This window comes from Ctenopharyngodon idella, chromosome 19, assembly GCF_019924925.1.
Source record: "Ctenopharyngodon idella isolate HZGC_01 chromosome 19, HZGC01, whole genome shotgun sequence".
In the NCBI taxonomy this organism is placed as follows: domain Eukaryota; kingdom Metazoa; phylum Chordata; class Actinopteri; order Cypriniformes; family Xenocyprididae; genus Ctenopharyngodon; species Ctenopharyngodon idella.
In genome coordinates, this window is record NC_067238.1 from 19,187,830 (window position 1) to 19,209,023 (window position 21,194).

At 38.2% G+C, this 21,194-nt stretch overlaps 2 protein-coding genes across 9 annotated transcripts in view; one reads left to right on the forward strand and one right to left on the reverse strand.

Annotated features, from left to right (window-relative positions):
• Positions 1-13,757, reverse strand: part of akap9 (A kinase (PRKA) anchor protein 9) — an 81,699-nt gene extending 67,942 nt beyond the window's left edge. For all 8 annotated transcript variants that reach the window (XM_051871892.1, XM_051871887.1, XM_051871891.1 and 5 more), the window contains exons 1-2: positions 13,492-13,757; positions 2,301-2,519 (exon numbers count right to left, since the gene is read on the reverse strand). In XM_051871892.1, the coding sequence (XP_051727852.1) occupies positions 2,301-2,519; positions 13,492-13,542 (270 nt within the window). In that variant the 5' untranslated portion in view covers positions 13,543-13,757. The remainder of the gene's footprint in view (positions 1-2,300; positions 2,520-13,491) is intronic.
• Positions 13,758-18,502: 4,745 nt separating this feature from the next.
• On the forward strand, positions 18,503-21,083 carry LOC127501482 (transcription termination factor 1a, mitochondrial; the record flags this gene model as incomplete). Its single annotated transcript, XM_051873470.1, has 1 exon — positions 18,503-21,083. A coding segment is annotated over one exon (1,017 nt), but the record flags the coding sequence as incomplete, so codon positions are not given.
• Positions 21,084-21,194: the final 111 nt, after the last annotated feature.

The window sequence follows — 21,194 nt, forward strand, 5'->3', positions numbered from 1 at the left end:
GCTCTCCATGCAGGCTGGCCACCACTAACCCAAACCTCACAAAGAGACACATTTACAGTGGGTTTAGGAATACATAAAGACTCATTTTTAAATAGTTTTATTCACTGATGAATGCCGTACTACAATTGATGGTCTAAATGGATGGATTTCTGTATGGTTGGTGAACGGCCACCACGTTTCAACAAGACTGCGACGTCAGCAGGGAGCTGGCGGGTGATGATTTGGGCTGGAATATTGGGAAGTGAGATGGAAGGTCCCTTTAGGGTCTCTGAGGGTGTCAAAATGACTTCTGCAAGATATGTGGAGCTCATAACTGGCCATTTTCAGCTATGGTATAAAAAGAAGGATAGTGCACTATCCCATGCTGCAAAAAAACACCACAGCAATAAAACAGTTTGAAAATGTATTTCTACACCCACTGTAAATGTTTCTCTTTGTGAGGTTTGGTTAGTGGTGGCCAGCCTGCATAGAAAGCTTATCGAGACTCCAGAGACACCAGAAGCTTCAAATACCTGTTTGCTGCTCAACACTGGCTTTTTTTTTGTAGCTGTCCTTTTAATACAATTAATTTTTTTTGACAGAAACTTTCCTTAATAAGCCTTTATCTGACCGAGTTCTGCTGTGCTCTAAATCACTCACAAATCTAATGATAATTCGATAATCTCCATTCAGTTTGCACACAATATTAGTTGTTTTCATTAGTTGTCTTCAGAAAGATCTTTCTTCCTCTCCATATTTCATGAGAACTGTGACTTGTTTAATAATGTGGAACAACCTCTAAGTAGGGTTTCCATTTACCTAAGTAGACCTGGCAAATTATTTTGTCTGAGATTGATACCAGTTATCTAAAAAGACATGGATAAATAAACAAACACTTTCTTAGAAAAACTAAAATCTGAATGTTTATTGTACTGAACTGATATGTACAATAAACATCAGTATATCCTACTGATATGTCACTTGCATAATAATTTGGAACACAGTGTGTGTGTGTGTGTGTGTATATATATATATATCAAATATATATGTATCGAATATATATATATATATATATATATATATATATATATATATATATATATATGTATGTATATGTATATATAGACAAATATTAACATTATATCAAAAAATAGTACTGTTTTGTATTGTTTGGACCAATGGTCTATTAAAAGAATCTTTCAAAGGAACCTGAATCATTAAGTGATTCATTACATTCCCCATCTCTGTGAACAAATGATTCCTATGAACCGGTTCTTTTTAACGAATTGGTCAAAAAGACTCACAAACACACAAGTCACTCACCAACGCTGTGCCCAAAATCAAATAGTTCCCTACTATGTAGTATGCGAAAAACAGTATGCCAAAAGAGTATAGAATACATAGTATGTGGGTAAACAAACAGTTGACCGTAGCTATTAACTATAAACATAGTATTTTTTTGTCATACTATGGAAGTCAATGGCTATCGTCAACTGTTTGGTTACAATCATTCTTCGAGATAACTTCTGTGTTTAGTAGAAGAAACTCATACAGATTTGGAACAACTTGAAGGCGAGTAAATGATAGAATTTTCATTTTTGGGTGAACTATCCCTTTAAGTTTACTGTAAAGCAAATGTACTGTACTGGACTGTATTTATTATAAAAAATATATATTTCCCAAAATAATTAAGATAAAATCAAAGCCACATGCGTCTAATCAAGTTGTGTTCCAAATTTGAAGTTGATATCACAAAAATTTAGGTTCCTGTTTACGCCACTGAGCGACACTCGCCTTCCATTAAATTTATTTGATGCGTTCTCCTGTCACAAATTAATACATTTCTGTCAGAATATCACTTCTATCACAAAACAGTCACCAAATACAGAAGCTTGAGCCTCAGATCTTTCCAACAATACGTGTTTTGTCAAGATTAGAAAAAGATTTGATTCTAAAACAGTGCAGTAAATTTTGTAATATGAAACATGACTCTGCCCACTAGGGGGAGGAGCCTGTTGAAAGGGTTTAAAGTACCATTTCCATGGTAACGCAATGTCAGATTTCAAAACAGTTTTCACAGAATGAATTCTGAGAGTTTAAGCTTTCGAATGATACCTAATTTATGACGATTACTAACACTTTTGATAGAAAAAAGACAAACAATACGTAAAAACAAAGTAGGCAAATAAAAACAGCATTTGAATCGAACGTGTGTATTAAAGTACGACAAAACGCCCCATGTCATGTAAACATCTTAATGCGAGTGGTTCATAACTGAATATTTGTAATAATTGGTGTACATGTGAAACAACTCTGCTCACCTCTATGGTGTACGTCTGGTCATTTGTGACGGTTTCTCCGCTGCGGAGAGTTTTTGAGAGGGAAAACACGGTGTTCTGATCTCCCTTCTGCTCCTCTCCCTCATCCCTGCTCTGCTCCTCTCTCATACGCTCCTCTACGTCCGATTCAGGCTTCTTCTTCTTCTTCTTCTGCTTCTTCTGGCCATCGGATTGAGCTTTCCTCTGACGGTACTCGGCCAGCTGGAAGAGACGAGACACAAACACACACACTTATGAGCGACTGCGTGGAGAAACGACAGTCTGTGAATCTACAAAAACCAGTAAAAAGACCCACGGTGAAGCGACACAGTTTGGTGAAGTTGAGCCGAATCATGACTGTTGATCAACACTGTCACCTTCCTGCGTTCTGCCATCGCAAATCCTTGAACTTTGCTTTAACAGGATTAGCAGCACAGACGTGCATTAAGACTGACATCTGTTTCATCAATATGCACACGCATACGGTGACATGTCTCTGTTTATCATTCATTTGAACCATAAATCATCTTCAGGAAGGAATGAGAGCTCTAGAGATCATAAACATGAACATCATGATCGAATGATTCCTGTGCTTGTGTTGAACAGGATCAGGACTTCAGAGTTTGTGTGTTAATACCTGAGCGGCTCACCTGGTTACGTTTACTGACCCAAATACAGAAACTCAGTGCCCTTTTACAAAGTCTTGATGTTGTTTTTGGGCTCTACTAGACTGAATGTTGATTATTTTCCTCATATTCTCCATTGTTAGAGCTCCTCTCTTCCCAGACTACAGAAGTATAACGAGTTGCGTGTCATTTTATAAGGTTTAACACATATGGCTAATCAGAACAACTGACAGAGACAGAATAACGGCGTCTGTGACTGAACACACACCCGTACATGTCACAAAACCAGCAGCTGGGAGAGAAAGAAGTGGCCACCTGTCTGCACACACACACACACACACCTGTCTGCACACACACACTCTCTCTCACACACACATACACACACACACACACACACACACACACACACACACACAGCTGTTGTGTGAGAGCAGCAGCAACACATCTCACTGTTTTCATCAGAGAAAAATCACAAGAGTTCATACGGGATTTACTTCACAAAGATCTTTTGGTTTCTATGAAGACTAAATTACATAATAATATAATGAAATGATTAAATGCATCATAGATGTTGTAATAAATAAATAAAAGTACAATGAAATAACAGCATGAATAGGGTGAGGAAATATATTTAATTATTATTTCACATAAAATTAAGTAAGTTAACAGATAAACATGCCTTAAAATGAAAAACCTCATGAAATACAAAATTAAATATACACAAAAAGCTAATATGCATAAAACAAATCAATGTCAAAAATAAATGCATCATGTAATGTTGCAATCAATGAACACAAGCATAATTGATTTCATTTATTGACTGATTTATTTTCATATTCCATGAAATATTTAATAATTTCATTATATATTAATTTTATTTAGTCAGAAAATAATGTCTGTTTTTCGCATAAAACAATGTACTGAAATCTACTGATGAACTCATTCATAAATTAATGCCATAATTTGTTATAGTTCTATATTTAAAAATCTCCCCTTCTATAATACCTGAACGTTTCAGGCTGGATCAGAACATGAACAGCGCTTTGACATCGTACCCAGAAACCCCCTCTCAAACGCTCAAGAACATGAGTGAGAAACACATTTCACATTTCCCAGAAAACCTCTTAACGCCCGAGCTGAAATACAGCCGATTAAAAAAAAGTCTCTTTTGCTGTTACTATGGCGACGGAGCAGGAATCCCGCATGCGGCTTTTACATTATTTATGTAAACAAGCAAAAAGAGCGTTCAGACTAATGTGCGTCCATTACAGTAAATGAACACTAATGAGTGGAGAGGGAGAGTCTGAACACACGCTCACACAGAACTGACCCCAGATCAGAGCTGCAGCGAGTGTCTAGGATACAGCAAAGACTCCTGGGAAAGTTCAACCCGAGAAACAAAACAGCTTCACAAAGACCGGCGGCTGTAAAAACACCCGGTGAAGGAGAACGGACGATAAATCCAGCAGCGACGGCTTCATCGCACCAAACTCACACGCAGATTAAACACATGCAGTACTGACATTTACAGAGAGACCAAACTATCTATAGCAACTAGGATGGTTGATATTACAGATCTGTTGATTTAAAAACATCCACACTTCGTCCAAGCCTGACACTGTCTATGGTGAAACTTATTAGAACAAAAATTATTACAACAAGAAAATAAATTATTACACTAAAAAATGCTGGGTTAAAAACAACCCAAGTTGGGTTAAAAATGGACAAACCCAGTGGTTGGGCTGTTTTAACCCAACCTGCCGGTCAGTTTTATTTAACCCAAACATTGTTTAAAAATGACTATATGGCTGGCTTAAAATGAAACCAAAATCAGACACATAATTACTAGAGGCAACAATAATAATCAAAATTAATAAGCAATTTATTGTTTCATTATTATTCATTAAACTTATTAATAAATGTTCATTTCCAACATATTTTGGGTTCATTGGGTTCATGCAATACAGTCATTTTTAAACAATAGTTGAGTTAAATTAAACTACCCAGCAGGTTGGGAAACATTTGACTCAACCGCTGGCTTAAAACAACCCAATCGCTGGGTTACAACAACCCAACCGCTGAGTTACAACAACCCAACCGCTGGGTTACAACAACCCAACCGCTGAGTTAAAACAACCCAACCGCTGAGTTAAAACAACCCAACCGCTGGGTTAAAACAACCCAACCGCTGAGTTAAAACAACCCAACCGCTGGGTTACAACAACCCAATCCACTGGGTTACAACAACCCAATCCACTGGGTTACAACAACCCTACCGCTGAGTTAAAACAACCCAATTTGCTGGGTTACAACAACCCAACCGCTGGGTTAAAACAACCCTACCACTGGGTTACAACAACCCAACCGCTGGGTTACAACAACCCAACCGCTGAGTTAAAACAACCCAATTTGCTGGGTTACAACAACCCAACCGCTGGGTTAAAACAACCCAACCACTGAGTTAAAACAACCCTACCACTGAGTTACAACAACCCAACCGCTGAGTTACAACAACCCTACCGCTGAGTTAAAACAACCCAACCACTGGGTTACAACAACCCAACCGCTGAGTTACAACAACCCAACCGCTGAGTTACAATAACCCTACTGCTGAGTAAAAAACAACCCAATCGCTGGGCTACAACAACCCAACCGCTGAGTTAAAACAACCCAACCGCTGGGTTACAACAACTCTACCGCTGAGTAAAAAAACAACCCAATCGCTGAGTTAAAACAACCCAACCGCTGGGTTACAACAACCCAATCGCTGAGTAAAAAACAACCCAATCGCTGGGTTAAAACAACCCAATTTGCTGGGTTAAAACAACCAAACCGCTGGGTTACAACAACCCAACCGCTGAGTAAAAAAACAACCCAATCGCTGAGTTAAAACAACCCAACCGCTGGGTTACAACAACCCAACCACTGAGTTAAAACAACCCAATTTGCTGGGTTACAACAACCCAACCGGTGGGTTACAACATCCCAATCGCTGAGTTAAAACAACCCAATCACTGAGTTAAAACAACCCAATCACTGGGTTAAAACAACCCAACCGCTGGGTTACAACAACCCAACCGCTGAGTTAAAACAACCCAATTTGCTGGGTTACAACAACCCAACCGGTGGGTTACAACATCCCAATCACTGAGTTAAAACAACCCAACCGCTGAGTTAAAAGTTAAAATCACTTGGTTTGTCCATTTATAACCCAACTTGGGTTGTTTTTAACTCAGCATGTTTTTGTGTACACAATATTATCACTTTTTTTTTTTTACATTTCAAAAACCAAAACCAAATATGTCCTGACACTAACTCGATAACACTTTACAGTAAGGTCTCATTTGTATTAACTAACACTAAGCAACATTTATTAATCATTGTTAATGTTAATTATTACAAAACACAGTTGTTCATAGTTTGTTCATGTTAGTTCACTGCGCATTAACTAAAGTTAACAAATACAACTTTGATTTTAAAAATGTATTAGTAATTGTTGAAATTCATATTAGGTTAATAAACGCATTAGAAGTATTTTTCGACAAATGAAGCCTTATTGTATAGTGTTTCTTTCCTCTAATTCTACTATTGGCCTAATCAGACTGATTGCAATTATAGAAAATGTACAATGTAACTGTTGATTATACTGGTGAGGTAAAGTCCGTTTCTATGAGTCTCAGAGTAAAACCCAAGAAAGCAATAGCAGGAGCCGGAAGCGAAGCAATGGCACAGCTTGAAATTACATTTAATTTGTTTTTCCCCACGAAGGCTGGCATTAATCTCAGGGTTATCTAACCAGCGTCTCCTGCTGACTCCTGTTTGGCCTCTTTGGGAAGACTGGGTGAAATGAAGGTCTGTTACTTCAACCCTGCTCATTTCTGCTGCTGCTTCACTGTCTTCATGTGAACTTCACCACTAGGATCTTTATAAGGTGAAAGTTCGTGCTCCGTGAAGCTCAAATCATATGTATTACAAGGGACTGTCGCACACACCAAACAATTACTGACAACAGACGAGGATAAGAACAAGGTCACACAAACACTGGGTGCATGTGCTGCTGTTAATTAAGATCATGATAGCGAGCGTGTAGGAGGTATTTAATTATGCAGGCCGCTTCAGTTTTATTGTAATATCTCTAGAGTGACACTGACTGTGTTTATCGGCCAAGCCAATTATCCCAGCAGACTCCCGATCGGGATTAACAAAGGGTGTGTGTGCGCGTCTGAATACTTCAGGCCTGACCTCTTGTTAACCAGAGCTTTTAGCCTGCAATCACAACACACACACACACACACACAAATTAAACCCCTCAGATCTGGTGAAGGCAGAAAACGCTTTCATTGCATGCTGGGTTGGAACAATTGATTTTGCATAATGGAACGGACCTCGAGTTAAACAGGCAACTGGACTCACGGTTCAAGCATCCATTAGCAGGCCTCAGTTCTGTCTAATCTAATGCACAGGTCTGGTTTTAAAATCCTAAACTGTTGAGATGAAGGTCAGATCAACAGATATCAGGCATTAGAGTTTTAGTTTGTGTTTGCATTTGCATGCATGCATTTACATTGCATCCTATGTACTAATGCAACATTTGCGTTTAGTGAGGAGAAAAGACGCTGAGTGTTCTCCAGTCGTGTTTCTGAGAGCGTCTGAACTGACACTGGCATGAAAACAGCGTGTGCTGACAGCTGCTCTGAACACCAACCGCTAGTGAAGCAAAACAAACAGCAGATCTGAGCCAAAGCCTCGCCGCCAGGACATACGGACAGGCCGAACACATGAGCAGGGGTTCATGGGTCATCTGCAGAGTCCTTCACTGCTCTGAAACAAAGACCCACCAGTCCACACATGCAAAAACCCCTTTATCTGTCTTGTGCAAACATGACGTCACAGCGCTGTGCAACACTTAGATACTCAGAGTGCTGGAGAGATGAACTCACATACTACATTTAACACTGATGCATTGACAGACGCTTTTATTGCATTCAATACAAATTATAAGTTGATGAATTGACTGAGAATTGAACCCAGGACCTTGCGTTGCTTGTGCAAAGATTTACTGCTTGAGTACAGTAGGGCCCTATGATTTCTGTGATGCAGAAAACGCAGAATCCAATAATAAAATGCAATTTACTGTGGCGCAGATGCACGGTTTAATTTCCCGCGCACACACACAGAAGCACGTGTGACGCTCTCTGTGTTTTTCAGCCTCTGCCGTCTCACTATATGAGGACATGAATGCATGAACTTCATCTCCAGAATCACTTCATCAGCATTTTACCGTTTCATTTGAGAAGAACTATTGTCATATCATAAACATGCAAAAACTCAAAGGTCTTCACTGCAACCCGTCAAAATAAAAGTTCGGTTTAACTTGAAGAAATTGTGACAGAAATATATTTTTGTTTTTAACTTGAAGAAATTGTGACAGAAATATATTTTTGTTGTACAGTAGAATTTAGCTATGTCTCAAAGTAAAATAAATTATTATTAAAACTTTATTTTTAAGGCATAATCACAATTTTTCTTCTACGTCCATGTTTTAATTTTAACTGTTGTGCAGCACTTAGTTTGACAAAAAAGTTTAATTAATGTCATATGATTAAAAGATAAATTAAATTAATATTTTATGCCTTCATTTGATTGCCAGAAAAATTAAAATACACAACACAATTTTTGAAAAAACAAAAACAAAACATTCATAGAAATGATTTTTATTTAATTAATACATTTTGTTGTTTTTATGAATTCAATTAGACATGCTTTTTGATTATTACATTTAAAATAAATTTAATTAAACCATTAAAATGAAATACAGAAAACAGAATTTGGTAAAAAAAAAAAAATAAACGGAATGTTAAACTTTTAATAAATTGTTTTTAAATTGTATAAGTTTAATGATTTCAATTAATTAGACATTCTTTTTGATTACTAAAATTTAATTTATTAAACCAAAAAAATATTAGAATGTTAAAATGGATATTTTAAAATGTTAAAAACTCTAAAATGGAGTTCAAAAAAGTTAAAACAGGGAAAAAAAAAAAATTCCAGAAAAAAATTTAAACAGGAAAAAATGGAATTTTAAAAAACATATAAAACAGAATTCAGGAAAAAATAAAACAGATTTTATAGGGCCCTGCTGTAGTACACGAATACAAATGATGTGTTATTATACTTCTGTTGTCCTTTCTTCTGCAATACTGACAAAAAAAAAAAAAAGACAAGTCTATTGAACTGAATGCATGTCAAGATAATGAGAATGTGACTGAGCAATCACAGACAACTCATCAAACTAGGTGTTTAAGATGTGCAAACCGCTATTACAGACAGAAAAGCTTTAATATTTTACTGGATAAACACACAATCTGTCTGCAATGATTTATTTCTGCTCCAAAGCAGCACAATTTTAAGAAACAAGTTTTTCTGCTTTTGTTCGCATTCACGATGTTTACAAAAGAAATTATGAATCATTCTGAATCATCTCTTTCCATCACAAATGTCTTTATTCAGCGGCTCCTGACATTTACAAAGTAAATGTGAATGTTGTGCGGGGGGGTTTGCTGTACTAATCGACTAGTTAAAGCATCAACATTCACCTGAGAAAGTGTGAGAAAAGAAAGCTGGATGTCAAGATGACATTTAGTTTGATTCAAGAATTCTAGCTCAAATTAACTCAGGTGTAAGATATACAGGTAGATCTGGATGAGATCTGTGAGACAGCCGTCTGTTTGCGCTCTACAGGACATCAAGTAAACATGTCAGCAGGAATTAGACAGACGGGTCTCTAGAGGTCGACACAAGTGACCTCGTTCACATATGTTCACTTCATATTGAGCACCCCAGCACTGAGAGGTCACAATCTCGCCGCTCCTTCAGACTCGGGGTATTTTTAGACTCGGGCAGAGAGGAATCAGCTCTATTTTTAAGATAACATGTCTCTGTTATCACACCCTGAAGAGGCCAGCGTGTTAAGAAACAAGAATGTGAGGCCAGACTAGTGCTAGATCATTAGGGTTTATCAATATACACTGACGCGACGCCTAAAAAGCAAGGTAGTAAATCACAGATATAATGCAATTTACTTCCGCAATGTTCCTGTTGATTTTTGAAGATGCTCTCTGAAGTGCATAAATTTGAAAATATAATTTTTGCGTTGCAGTGAGTGAAAACAGGTATTTGAAAACGATGACGCATGTTTAGTCATGTGACGAATATTGTACCCATTGATTTCTAGCCTATGTTTATACCTAGGGCCTTATGATTCCCGGAAAAAAAAGGCAATCTTATTTATGATTTCAATTAATTAGACATGCTTTTTAAAGGTGCAGTAAGTGACTTCTGAGAAACACTGTTGAAAGCGGATCGGACCGAGCACCAAAACACACTTGTAGCCAATCAGCAGAAAGGGGCGTATACACTCATGATGGGGGAGGTGCCTGTGTTGCAGAGCATCTTTAGGTGTGTTCGACATCGGCTGCGGCTGGATGCAACCGATCGGCGAGAGTATCCGCGTGCAAGCGAGGAGGAGCTGAAAACGGAGACGTGAAGTCGGACACTTTCCGCTCGCGCTGCGTTTGCATACTTTATCACAGCTGAAGTGAAATAAATGCAATATTTGACTAATACACTGATGTTTCAGAGACATTTTCATTCAATACTTGATGTACTGCTTACAGCGTCTGTTTTTACAAGAATAAAGTTCAAAATAAGCATATATTATTTAAATACCAATGTAGTGGGGTCTTAGTTTTTTATCAGTTTTATTTTGATAAACATGACACAATATAACATCACGACTACATGAAAAGAGCTTTAACTGTTATAAAAATACATATTTGTGAGCATTAGTGGTACTGAAGGCATGACAATAAACATGAAACACACGTGATCGTTGTCATGCGGTGAATCCGGCCAATCGTGGAACAGCTGTGTCGTCATCAGAGCTCGTGCAGCTCCTTTTGAGAAACTGCGCTGGCTGACTCAGGCGGCTGATCTCGAATCACTCTTGCGGTACTTTGAAGCCATACGCCACAGTCACATGGCGTCGGCGCTGTCTCAAGTCGGACAATATTTCTTACCGGCATGCACTGCTTCAAGTCAGCCGCCGATCGGTCTCTGCATCAAGTCGAACAAGCCTTATGTGATTTTGGGGGCGGAGCTATCAAGATAGGGGTGTGTTTGTTTTGGTGATTTCAAATATCCACAGCGTTTCTCAGAAATTGCTTACTGCACCTTTAATTGCTAAAATTTAATTCAACCATTAAAACTGAGTCAAAACAGATATTTTACTAAAAAAAAAATGATCAAAAAGCGTGAGAACATTATTATGTCTGGTCTCACTGTAACATCTCAGAATCTTTATCCGGAGAGCGTTTTGAAATGTAAACGGCATTTTCAAATGTATCCAGATGAATGCAGACGTAGTTTAATCATATGTCAAGGGCTCTGTGCTCGGTCACGACACGCTCCAGCAGGTTATAGTGACCTGAAGTCTGTTGAGAGCTCTGTGCAATGTCAGGCATGGAGAGAGCCTGTTGAGCAATCGCTAGAAAATCCAGTCTCACAAGACCATCCACATGTTCAGCAGAGAACAGTCTTCAGTGACACAACTTTACCTGTTCATACATCAGGTGTTTTCATCATAGCTCACTGCATGATAAAGCTCATAAAACAGTCAAAAACGAACAACACAAAAACTCATTAAGAGTCATCATGCCTTCACATGATATCGGAAACATGACAAACATGGCAGAGGAGAGAACGACTGGAAAAAGTAGGAAATTTCTGATAGCATGTGAAGGCAGCATTACACTCACAGTAAATGTGAAGTATGATTTATAGGGAGGTAAATGACAGCTGTGAGGAAAATGTCAGATGAAAGGGACTTAATATTAAGTTAAACCTCAGATAAATGACATCCTAAAGGTTATTGACAGCACTGAAGTGAATTTAGGGTAAATATATAAATCTGAGGTAAATCTCAGAAATTAGCTATTCTGAGGTAAATGAAAGCAGTGAGGTAAAAGTGTGGTTTAACTTAAATATGTCAGTTTTTTATGACAGCAGTAAGGTAAAATAGAGGTAAATATGAGGCAAATTGAGTTAAATCACAAGTGTCAGTTGTCTTCTGAGGTAAATCACAGCAGTGAGATAAATACAAGGTAAATGTGAGGTAAATGACAGATGTTGGCTGAATGGTTGTTAAATTCTGAGGTAAACTACAGCAGAAGTAAAGTTTAGGTAAATGTCAGGCGAGAAATATATTCTGAGGTAAACAACAGGTAAAATAGAGGTAAATAGAAGGTAAATGGGATATCAGATATCAGTAATTTTCTGAGGTAAATAACAGCAGTGTGGTAAAATAGAAGTAAATATGAGGTAAATAGGTGTTAAACCACAAGTGTCAGTTGTTTTCTGAGGTAAAAATGACAGCAGTAGGGTACAATAAAGGTAAATACGAGGTAAATAGGTGTTAAATCACAAGTGTCAGCTATTTTCTGAGGTAAAAATGACAGCAGTAGGGTACAATAAAGGTAAATACGAGGTAAATGGGTGTTAAACCACAAGTATCAGTTGTTTTCTGAGGTAAAAATGACAGCAGTGTGGTAAAATAGAGATCAATACGAGGTAAATGGGTGTTAAACCACAAGTGTCAGTTGTTTTCTGAGGAACAATTGACAGCAGTAGGGTACAATAGAGGTAAATACGAGGTAAATAGGTGTTAAATCACAAGTGTCAGCTATTTTCTGAGGTAAAAATGACAGCAGTGTGGTAAAATAGAGATCAATACGAGGTAAATGGGTGTTAAACCACAAGTGTCAGTTGTTTTCTGAGGTAAAAATGACAGCAGTGTGGTAAAATAGAGGTAAATACGAGGTAAATGGGTGTTAAATCACAAGTGTCAGTTGTTTTCTGAGGAACAATTGACAGCAGTAGGGTACAATAGAGGTAAATACGAGGTAAATAGGTGTTAAATCACAAGTGTCAGCTATTTTCTGAGGTAAAAATGACAACAGTGTGGTAAAATAGAGATAAATACGAGGTAAATGGGTGTTAAACCACAAGTGTCAGTTGTTTTCTGAGGTAAAATTGACAGCAGTAGGGTACAATAAAGGTAAATACGAGGTAAATGGGTGTTAAACCACAAGTATCAGTTGTTTTCTGAGGTAAAAATGACAGCAGTGTGGTAAAATAGAGGTAAATATGAGGTAAATGGGTGTTAAATCACAAGTGTCAGTTGTTTTCTGAGGTAAAATTGACAGCAGTAGGGTACAATAAAGGTAAATACGAGGTAAATGGGTGTTAAATCACAAGTGTCAGTTGTTTTCTGAGGTAACTGACAGCAGTGGGGTAAAACAGAGGTAAATATGAGGTAATTTGAGTTAAATCACAGATGTCAGTGAGGTACATGACAGCTGTTGGCTGATGCTCAGTCAGATATGGGTGTTAAATTTTGAGAAAAACTACAACAATGAGGTAAAGTTTAGGTAAATCTCAGGGGAGAATTATAATCTGAGGTTAACGACAGCAGACAGGTACACATGAAGTAAATATGAGGTAAATCTTACCTTGGCTTTGCCGGCCTGTAGTTTCCTCTGTCGCTCCTCGTCTTCCATCATCTCTGCGGTTCCTGCGGCTTAAACACGGACACACGCGCGTCACAAAAGTGCCACACGCACACACACACGCCTAACGCTAGATGCGGTCCGCTGACACGTGTGTCCGCTTCGGCTCGGACGGCAAACCCTTTGGATTTTCGCTGTGTTTTATTCGGGCTTTGCTGTCACAGTCGCCGCCATGTTTCTCCACGTAAACACACGAGACTCTCGGCGCGGTGACGTCACCGTGCGCGCACACGCTGCTGTAAAGCCTGACACTGCAAATATTGCTGTACAAATAATGTCAGTTGTGTGCATCGTGCAAATGTAAATAATTAATAATTACATTGTATATTAGGCCTATCAGCATTTTTTATGCTCTTGTAGCGCTGTACCTACAGTAATGGCCAAAAGTGATTTGTTTGGGCTGCATGTTCGATTAAATCATCAAAATATGATGAAAATATTTTATATTATTTAAATATTTTAAATATTAGGGAATAACAAAACATTAAACTTGGTTATGGTATTTATCTGACAAAATTATTTGGCAAAAAAAGGCAAAATACAGATTTAATGTATAGAAAAACAAAAAGCTGACAGGAAAAAAGCATACTTTGAATACAACATAATCATAATTGTTTCTCTTTTGTTCATAATGTCTGTGACAGCCTGACAAAAATTGTTGCACAATTTGGCATGTTTCATAGCATTATTATCACAAATAAAACGATCAAAAAATCATAAAAAAAATCTTTAACGCATTTTTAATAATATTTGAAGGCGTAAATTTTCCTAGACTGGATATTACTTTTGGCTACTACTGTATTTTTATACATAATGAATTGCATTTTGCACATATAGGCCCTGTATAGTATTGTTTCAGTGTGATTTCAGGTATATTAGGATTGATTTTACTGTAAAAATGGTCCAGATTACATTCATTTAACCCTTACTGCACATATCTTATGTAATTACTAAAGACAGCAAGAGATTTGTTAGCCATTTAAAAAGAGAAATCACCTGTTGATCTGTATCTAAAATGACAGTCATTTCAAACACACCTCTCACACACGTTCTGCTCATGTGACAGTGAATGTTTGCTGTCGTACCTGCAGCAGCAGCAGGGGATGATGGTCTATTCTTGCGGCCGACGGGAGCTGAACAGCTGATGGTTTGGCAGATCTTGAATTCCACCCATCGTCTCTTGGACATCCTTTACTTTACGCTGCCAAAGTGAGCTTCAGGTGAACTCTGATGTTCAGTTGTGACGCTCAGAGATCCAGAAACACTGAACGCCTGGCCTGTGAATTATTCATGTGAGGGCAGAACAGGATCAGGTTCAGACACTCACACAGGACTGCAAACTAACTCACTACATTTCAAATGTAACAATAAATTATAATTTTAAATGCAACTTTTAAACTTAATCCATTTGCCATTCAAGTTAAAGGATTAGTTCACTTCAGAATTAAAATGTCCTGATAATTTACTCACCTCCATGTCATCTAAGATGTTCGTGTCTTTCTTTCTTCAGTCGAAAAGAAATTAAGGAAAACATTCCAGGATTTTTCTCCATATAGTGGACTTCACTGGGGTTCAACGGGTTGAAGGTCCAAATGTCAGTTTCAGTGCAGCTTCAAAGAGCTCTACATGATCCCAGACGAGGAATAAGAGTCTTATCTAGAGAAACCATCGGACATTTTCTAAAGAAAATAAAAATTATATACTTTTTAACCACAAATGCTCATCTTGCACTGCTCTGAGATGCTCCACGCATTACGTAATCACGTTGGAAAGGTCACACGTGACGTAGGTGGAAGTACCGCGGTAGAGCGAAAAACTCCATCTCATTTTCTCCTCCAACTTCAAAATCGTCCGACATTGTTGTTTTACCTTTTTTTGTAAAGGCCGTTTGAAAGTCTTTGTACGTTCACTTTGTAAACACTGGATCGGTACTTCCACCTACGTCACGCGTGACCTTTCCAACATGATTACGTAATGCGTGGAGCATCACAGAGCAGTGCAAGACGAGCATTTGTGGTTAAAAAGTATATAATGTTTATTTTTTTTAGAAAATGGCCGATGGTTTCTCTAGATAAGACTCTTATTCCTCGTCTGGGATCATGTAGAGCTCTTTGAAGCTGCACTGAAACTGACATTTGGACCTTCAACCCGTTGAACCCCAGTGAAGTCCACTATATGGAGAAAAATCCTGGAATGTTTTCCTTAATTTCTTTTCGACTGAAGAAAGAAAGACATGAACATCTTGGATGACATGGAGGAGAGTAAATTATCAGGAAATTTTAGTTCTGGAGTGAATTAATCCTTTAAAGTCCTCATGAAAGGGAAGTAGTGTGCCTTTTCTTCTCAATTGTGTCGTATATCTGAGTGAAACGCTTCTCAAACAAGAACAAATGTAGGGCGGGGCTTGATTTTGTCTGTGAGGAATTGATTGGATGGTTGTGGTTTGCTATTGGTGGATCTTATGTGAGTGACAGGTTGCCCCGCCCTCATCATCAAAGAAGAGAAGAGATGAGGGAGGAGAAGATATTCTGATTCAAGATTACAAGAACATGAATTTAAAACAATAATGATGTGCTCCGATAAATCAAATATGATAATCACTGCAATATTAATATAAGAATATGAAATGGCTGTTTTGATTTAATGGTGACTTTAAAAAAATTTCAACCAATACGGACGGATGCAACCAATAAGCGATTATTTATTTATTTACGGTCATTTTTATTAACTTGATAATGTATTACTTAAGTAGCATTCAAATGGCCATCAAATAAGTTCACCTTTATATTCTATAGTTGTATACATGTTACATGAATCATATAGAGAGAATATTTGTCTGTTGTTTGAGCTGGTCTTGTCTGTCCCAGCATGATAAATCCATATGTTATTGATTATGGATGGTGTTGCTGAATATTACAGCGTGAGAGAAAACATTAATCTGATGAGAGTTTCTGAATGATTTCACAAGCACGTCTGAGGATCATGCCTGAATTCATAACCAGATGACAGGACCGGTAATTAAGTTATGTTTCCTTGAAATAAAAACTCTCAGGTGTTTATCCTGAAAATTCATGAGGAGAAATAAAACATGTTGCTTGAATTTGATATGTGAACTGAATAAAAGAGTTTGTCCTAATTGATCAAATTCAATTACAGTATCACTGCAGTATATCCCTCACAGCGAGGCTCTTCTCAATAATGAAAGGGATCAGGGCCTGTATGAATGATGCATGAGTCGGGCTCATCAGGCACAGACGGAGAGCGAGGCTCGAGTGATCCCGACCCTTCTCAAGTGATCCAGACATCTGGCATCCTCAGCCGGGAAACCAGGAGCACGGAGAACGAGGCTCACTGTGTTGAAAACACTCAATATGAGCCCATGATGCATAAGTGAAACTGCAGCTATTCCGTGCATTCAGCCTCATCTCTCACTTTAACACAGTAAATTAACTGAAGTCAGATCATCAGTATTGACCCAGTGTCAGTCAGTAAGTGAATAAATAATGATAGATAGAGAGATAATTGCTGTGTTAAGCATAATAGAAGGTAACATGATTAATGAACGTTATTATAATGTATTGGCGAGGCTGAAAAATGATATTTCAGCGCCGTCGTGTGGCGTTCAGTGCTGTTGCTATTACTCCCGAACAGCAGGCGGCGCTGCGACACGGTCTGAACACACACAGACCCGCTCGAGGAAACACGACAGACCGGCGGAGGCGTTCACATGTTGAGATGATGTGGTAGGTCGTAATCAATCTGATGTTTACTTCTCAGCTTACAGTTAAAAACACACGGTGGCAGTGAACTGTGTTCATGAATTATGATGTTCAAATTAGAAACCTTTATGTATATATAAGTAGATTCGTGTTGAGAGTTTTTAATCTAGCAGATGAATGTCTACTTATCAACTCTGATCAAATGGATCTCATTTAGCTCCTCATAATGTTTTTCTGTTTTTCAGCGAGTCATTTGATTGATTATCTGTGAAAGCGCTTTGAAAACAGATTTAGATAATGTATACATAAAGTTTATTGCTATTAATATTTGCATTTACTGTCACTACTGTGGCTTTGATTAATTTAATGCTCTTGATGCGTATATAATCTGAGATATATGTAATTATTAGATAAGATTCTACATTATTACAGTAATTTTCATCATGATTTTAGGAGTAAAATAACGACTTTATTCAACAATCTCTTCTCTTTCCGTCATTATCTTACGCAGGTGACGCGGTAAGCACAGTGAAGGCTTCCGTGTTTATGTCTGAACGCCGGCTCAGTATTGGCCAAAGCTGATCACGTGATCAGCACGACGCATGCATGTGATGCTGACGCGGGAGCCGGCCAATAATGAGTCAGCGTTTTGACGTAGAACCTGGAAGCGCTGGACTTAAACAACATATGAGAATGACAGAGAAAAGATTGTTGAATAAAGTCATTATTTTTGTTTTGTTTTTGCGCTCAAACGAACGAATCTCTTGAATGATTCAATGACTCACTCATAAAGTCTTCATTTGTTTCATCAGTATTTTTTGAATGATTCAATGACTTACTCATAAATACTTGTTTCATTACTGGATGAATCAGTGTTTTTTGAATCAATCACTTGAATGATTCAATGACTCACTCATTCGTTTCATTATTGGATGAATCAGCATTTTTTTAACGAATCTCTTGATTGATCATACTTGTCGAGGGTTTAACAGAATCATTGTCATTTAGGAATAAGATCGCATAGGTGTTTGAATCGAGATAGCCATCTTTTAACACTTAATCGTGCAGCTTGAACAAAACTTCCAGTGAACTCCAACAGTAAACTGATATCTTTTCTTATCAACAGATGTGGTGAATGATGGCTCAGAGGCGGTTCCTCTTGTTCCTGTGGCCCGTCAGGAGATGTGCACCACTTCCTGTGGCGTCTCGCTTCTGCAGCTCCAAACAGATAAAACTCGACCTTTCCTCTGGTGCACTTAGAGAACGAATCTCTCCTGGAGAACCTCTCCAGCATGGGAGTGGACCTGGCGTCGGCCCGTCGACGGCAGCCGGGCGTCCTGAGAAAGCAGCTCACCAATGAACAAGGTCTCGCCCTCTTCCTGAAGAGCAAAGGTGCCGATCCTGAGACCATCGCCAGCATCATCTCCCGCTTCCCGCGGTCCATCACCCGCTCCTGCGAGCACCTGGAGGAGCGCTGGACGCTGTGGAGGAACGTCTTCAGGAGTGACCACGAGGTGGTGGGGATCCTCTCACGTTCACCCGAGTCCTTCTTCCGCTCCAGTGACAACAAAAACCTGCAGGAGAACATCTCGTTCTTGATGTCGCTGGGAATCACGACTAAGGATCTGCACCGGCTGCTCACCACTGCGCCGCGGACCTTCTCTAACAGCGTGGAGCTGAACCGAAACATGGTGGAGCTCCTGCAGAGCATCTGCGTGAGCCTGTGCGGAAATGACCCCAAGCTCTTCGCCAGAACCATCATCTCCAGGAACCTTTACATCTTCATCCGCAGCACCAACCGTATCCGCACCAACGTGGACTTCTTGATGAGCTCCTTGAGTTTGAGTAACTCCGAGGCGCTGGCTTTGTTCCAGAGCCACGGTGCTCAGATCCTGGACCTGTCGCACGAGAGCCTGAAGAAGAACTCCGAGAGCCTGCGCCGGAAGCTTTGCACTCTGGGCTGCGGCGCCGACGACTTCAAAGCCATGATCCTGAATTACTCGCTGGTGTTGTTCATCTCTTCGGAGCGGCTGAACGAGAAAGTGGACTGCCTGATCGAGGCCGGGATCCACCCACAGCAGATCGTGCAGAAGCCCAAGGTCCTGGACTTCAGTCTCGCCAGCATCAGGCAGCGGCTGCACCATCTGAAGCGGCTGGGCTATGACTTCCAGAAGAGCGGCATTGCTGTCTTAGACACCAGCAAGAAACGCTTCAGTGCCAAATTAGAGAGACTGGGTTCACCAGAGGAATAAAGACAAGACGTTCATTAGGATTCACTGTGGATACATGTCTGTTTCGTCTGATAATGTCCGATAATATACGATATGGGATATATCTGATAATATCCGACAATATACAATAATGTCTGATAATTTCCAACAATATCCGATAATGTCTGATAATGCCTGATAATATCCGACAATGTCCAATATTGTCTAATGTCTGATAATATCCAACAATGTCTGATAATATCCGACAATATCTGATAATGTCCGATAATGTCTGATAATATCCGACAATATCCGATTAATGTCTGATAATGTCTGATAATGTCCAATAATATCCGACAATATCCAATAATGTCTGATAATGTCCGACAATATCCAGTAATGTCTGATAATATCCAATAACGTCTGATAATATCCAACAATATACAATAATGTCTGATAATTTCCAACAATATCCGATAATGTCTGATAATGCCTGATAATATATGATATGGGATATATCTGATAATTTCCAACAATATCCGATAATGTCTGATAATGCCTGATAATATCCGATAATGTCCTATATTGTCTAATGTCTAATAATAATATCCGACAATATCTGATAATGTCCGATAATGTCTGATAATATCCGACAATATCTGATAATATCCGATAATGTCTGATAATATCCAACAATGTCTGATAATATCCGACAATATCTGATAATGTCCGATAATGTCTGATAATATCCGACAATATCCGATTAATGTCTGATAATGTCCAATAATATCCGACAATATCCAATAATGTCTGATAATGTCCGACAATATCCAGTAATGTCTGATAATATCCAATAACGTCTGATAATATCCAACAATATCCGATGATATCCGACAATATCTGATAATATCCAATAATGTCTGATAATGTCTGATAATATCTGATAATATCCGACAATATCCAATAATGTCTGATAATATCCCATAATGTCTGATAATGTCCGACAAGATCCAATAATGTCTGATAATATCCAATAACGTCTGATAATATCCAACAATATCCGATAATGTCTGATGAAGCCAGTGTCTTTGGCTTGAACACGTTGTACAAGCATAGAAATGTCTGTTCACTTTTAACTTTATTTGTAAAATATGCCAAAGTGATTCATAAAATGTTTTCTTTTTTTTTAGATATCTCCTGTGTATAATTTGGTAAAAATGTATTGACCTGTTGAACATATAAACACATAAATTAACATGAGCTCGTGGTTATAACACAATCATTAACTCTTTTATTTCAAAAGTCCCGTTTTTCACAATATGACCACATTTAAGGGGCCGTTCACACAGAACACATTTTCCTGTTAAAATGTTACAGTACAAAATATGCCAAAGTGACTGATAAAATGATCAATTTTGTTTAGATTTCTCCTATGTTTATTTTTGATAAAATGGTTGAGAAGTGATGTAGCCTACCTGTGCTTATCATATAAATATTATATAAACACATGAATTAAACGAGCTAAATGAGCAAAAATGCACTGTAAAACAATGTATATTGTTTGATGAAGAACATTAAAACATTAAAAGCCCTAATATTTTCTTAATCTTGTTGTTGTGTTTGTTTTATGATAAAATAGACTGATGGTTTTATATATTTTTTTCATTACCAATGAAAACCAATGAACCAATGATTTTGGATTTATTTTTGTATATAA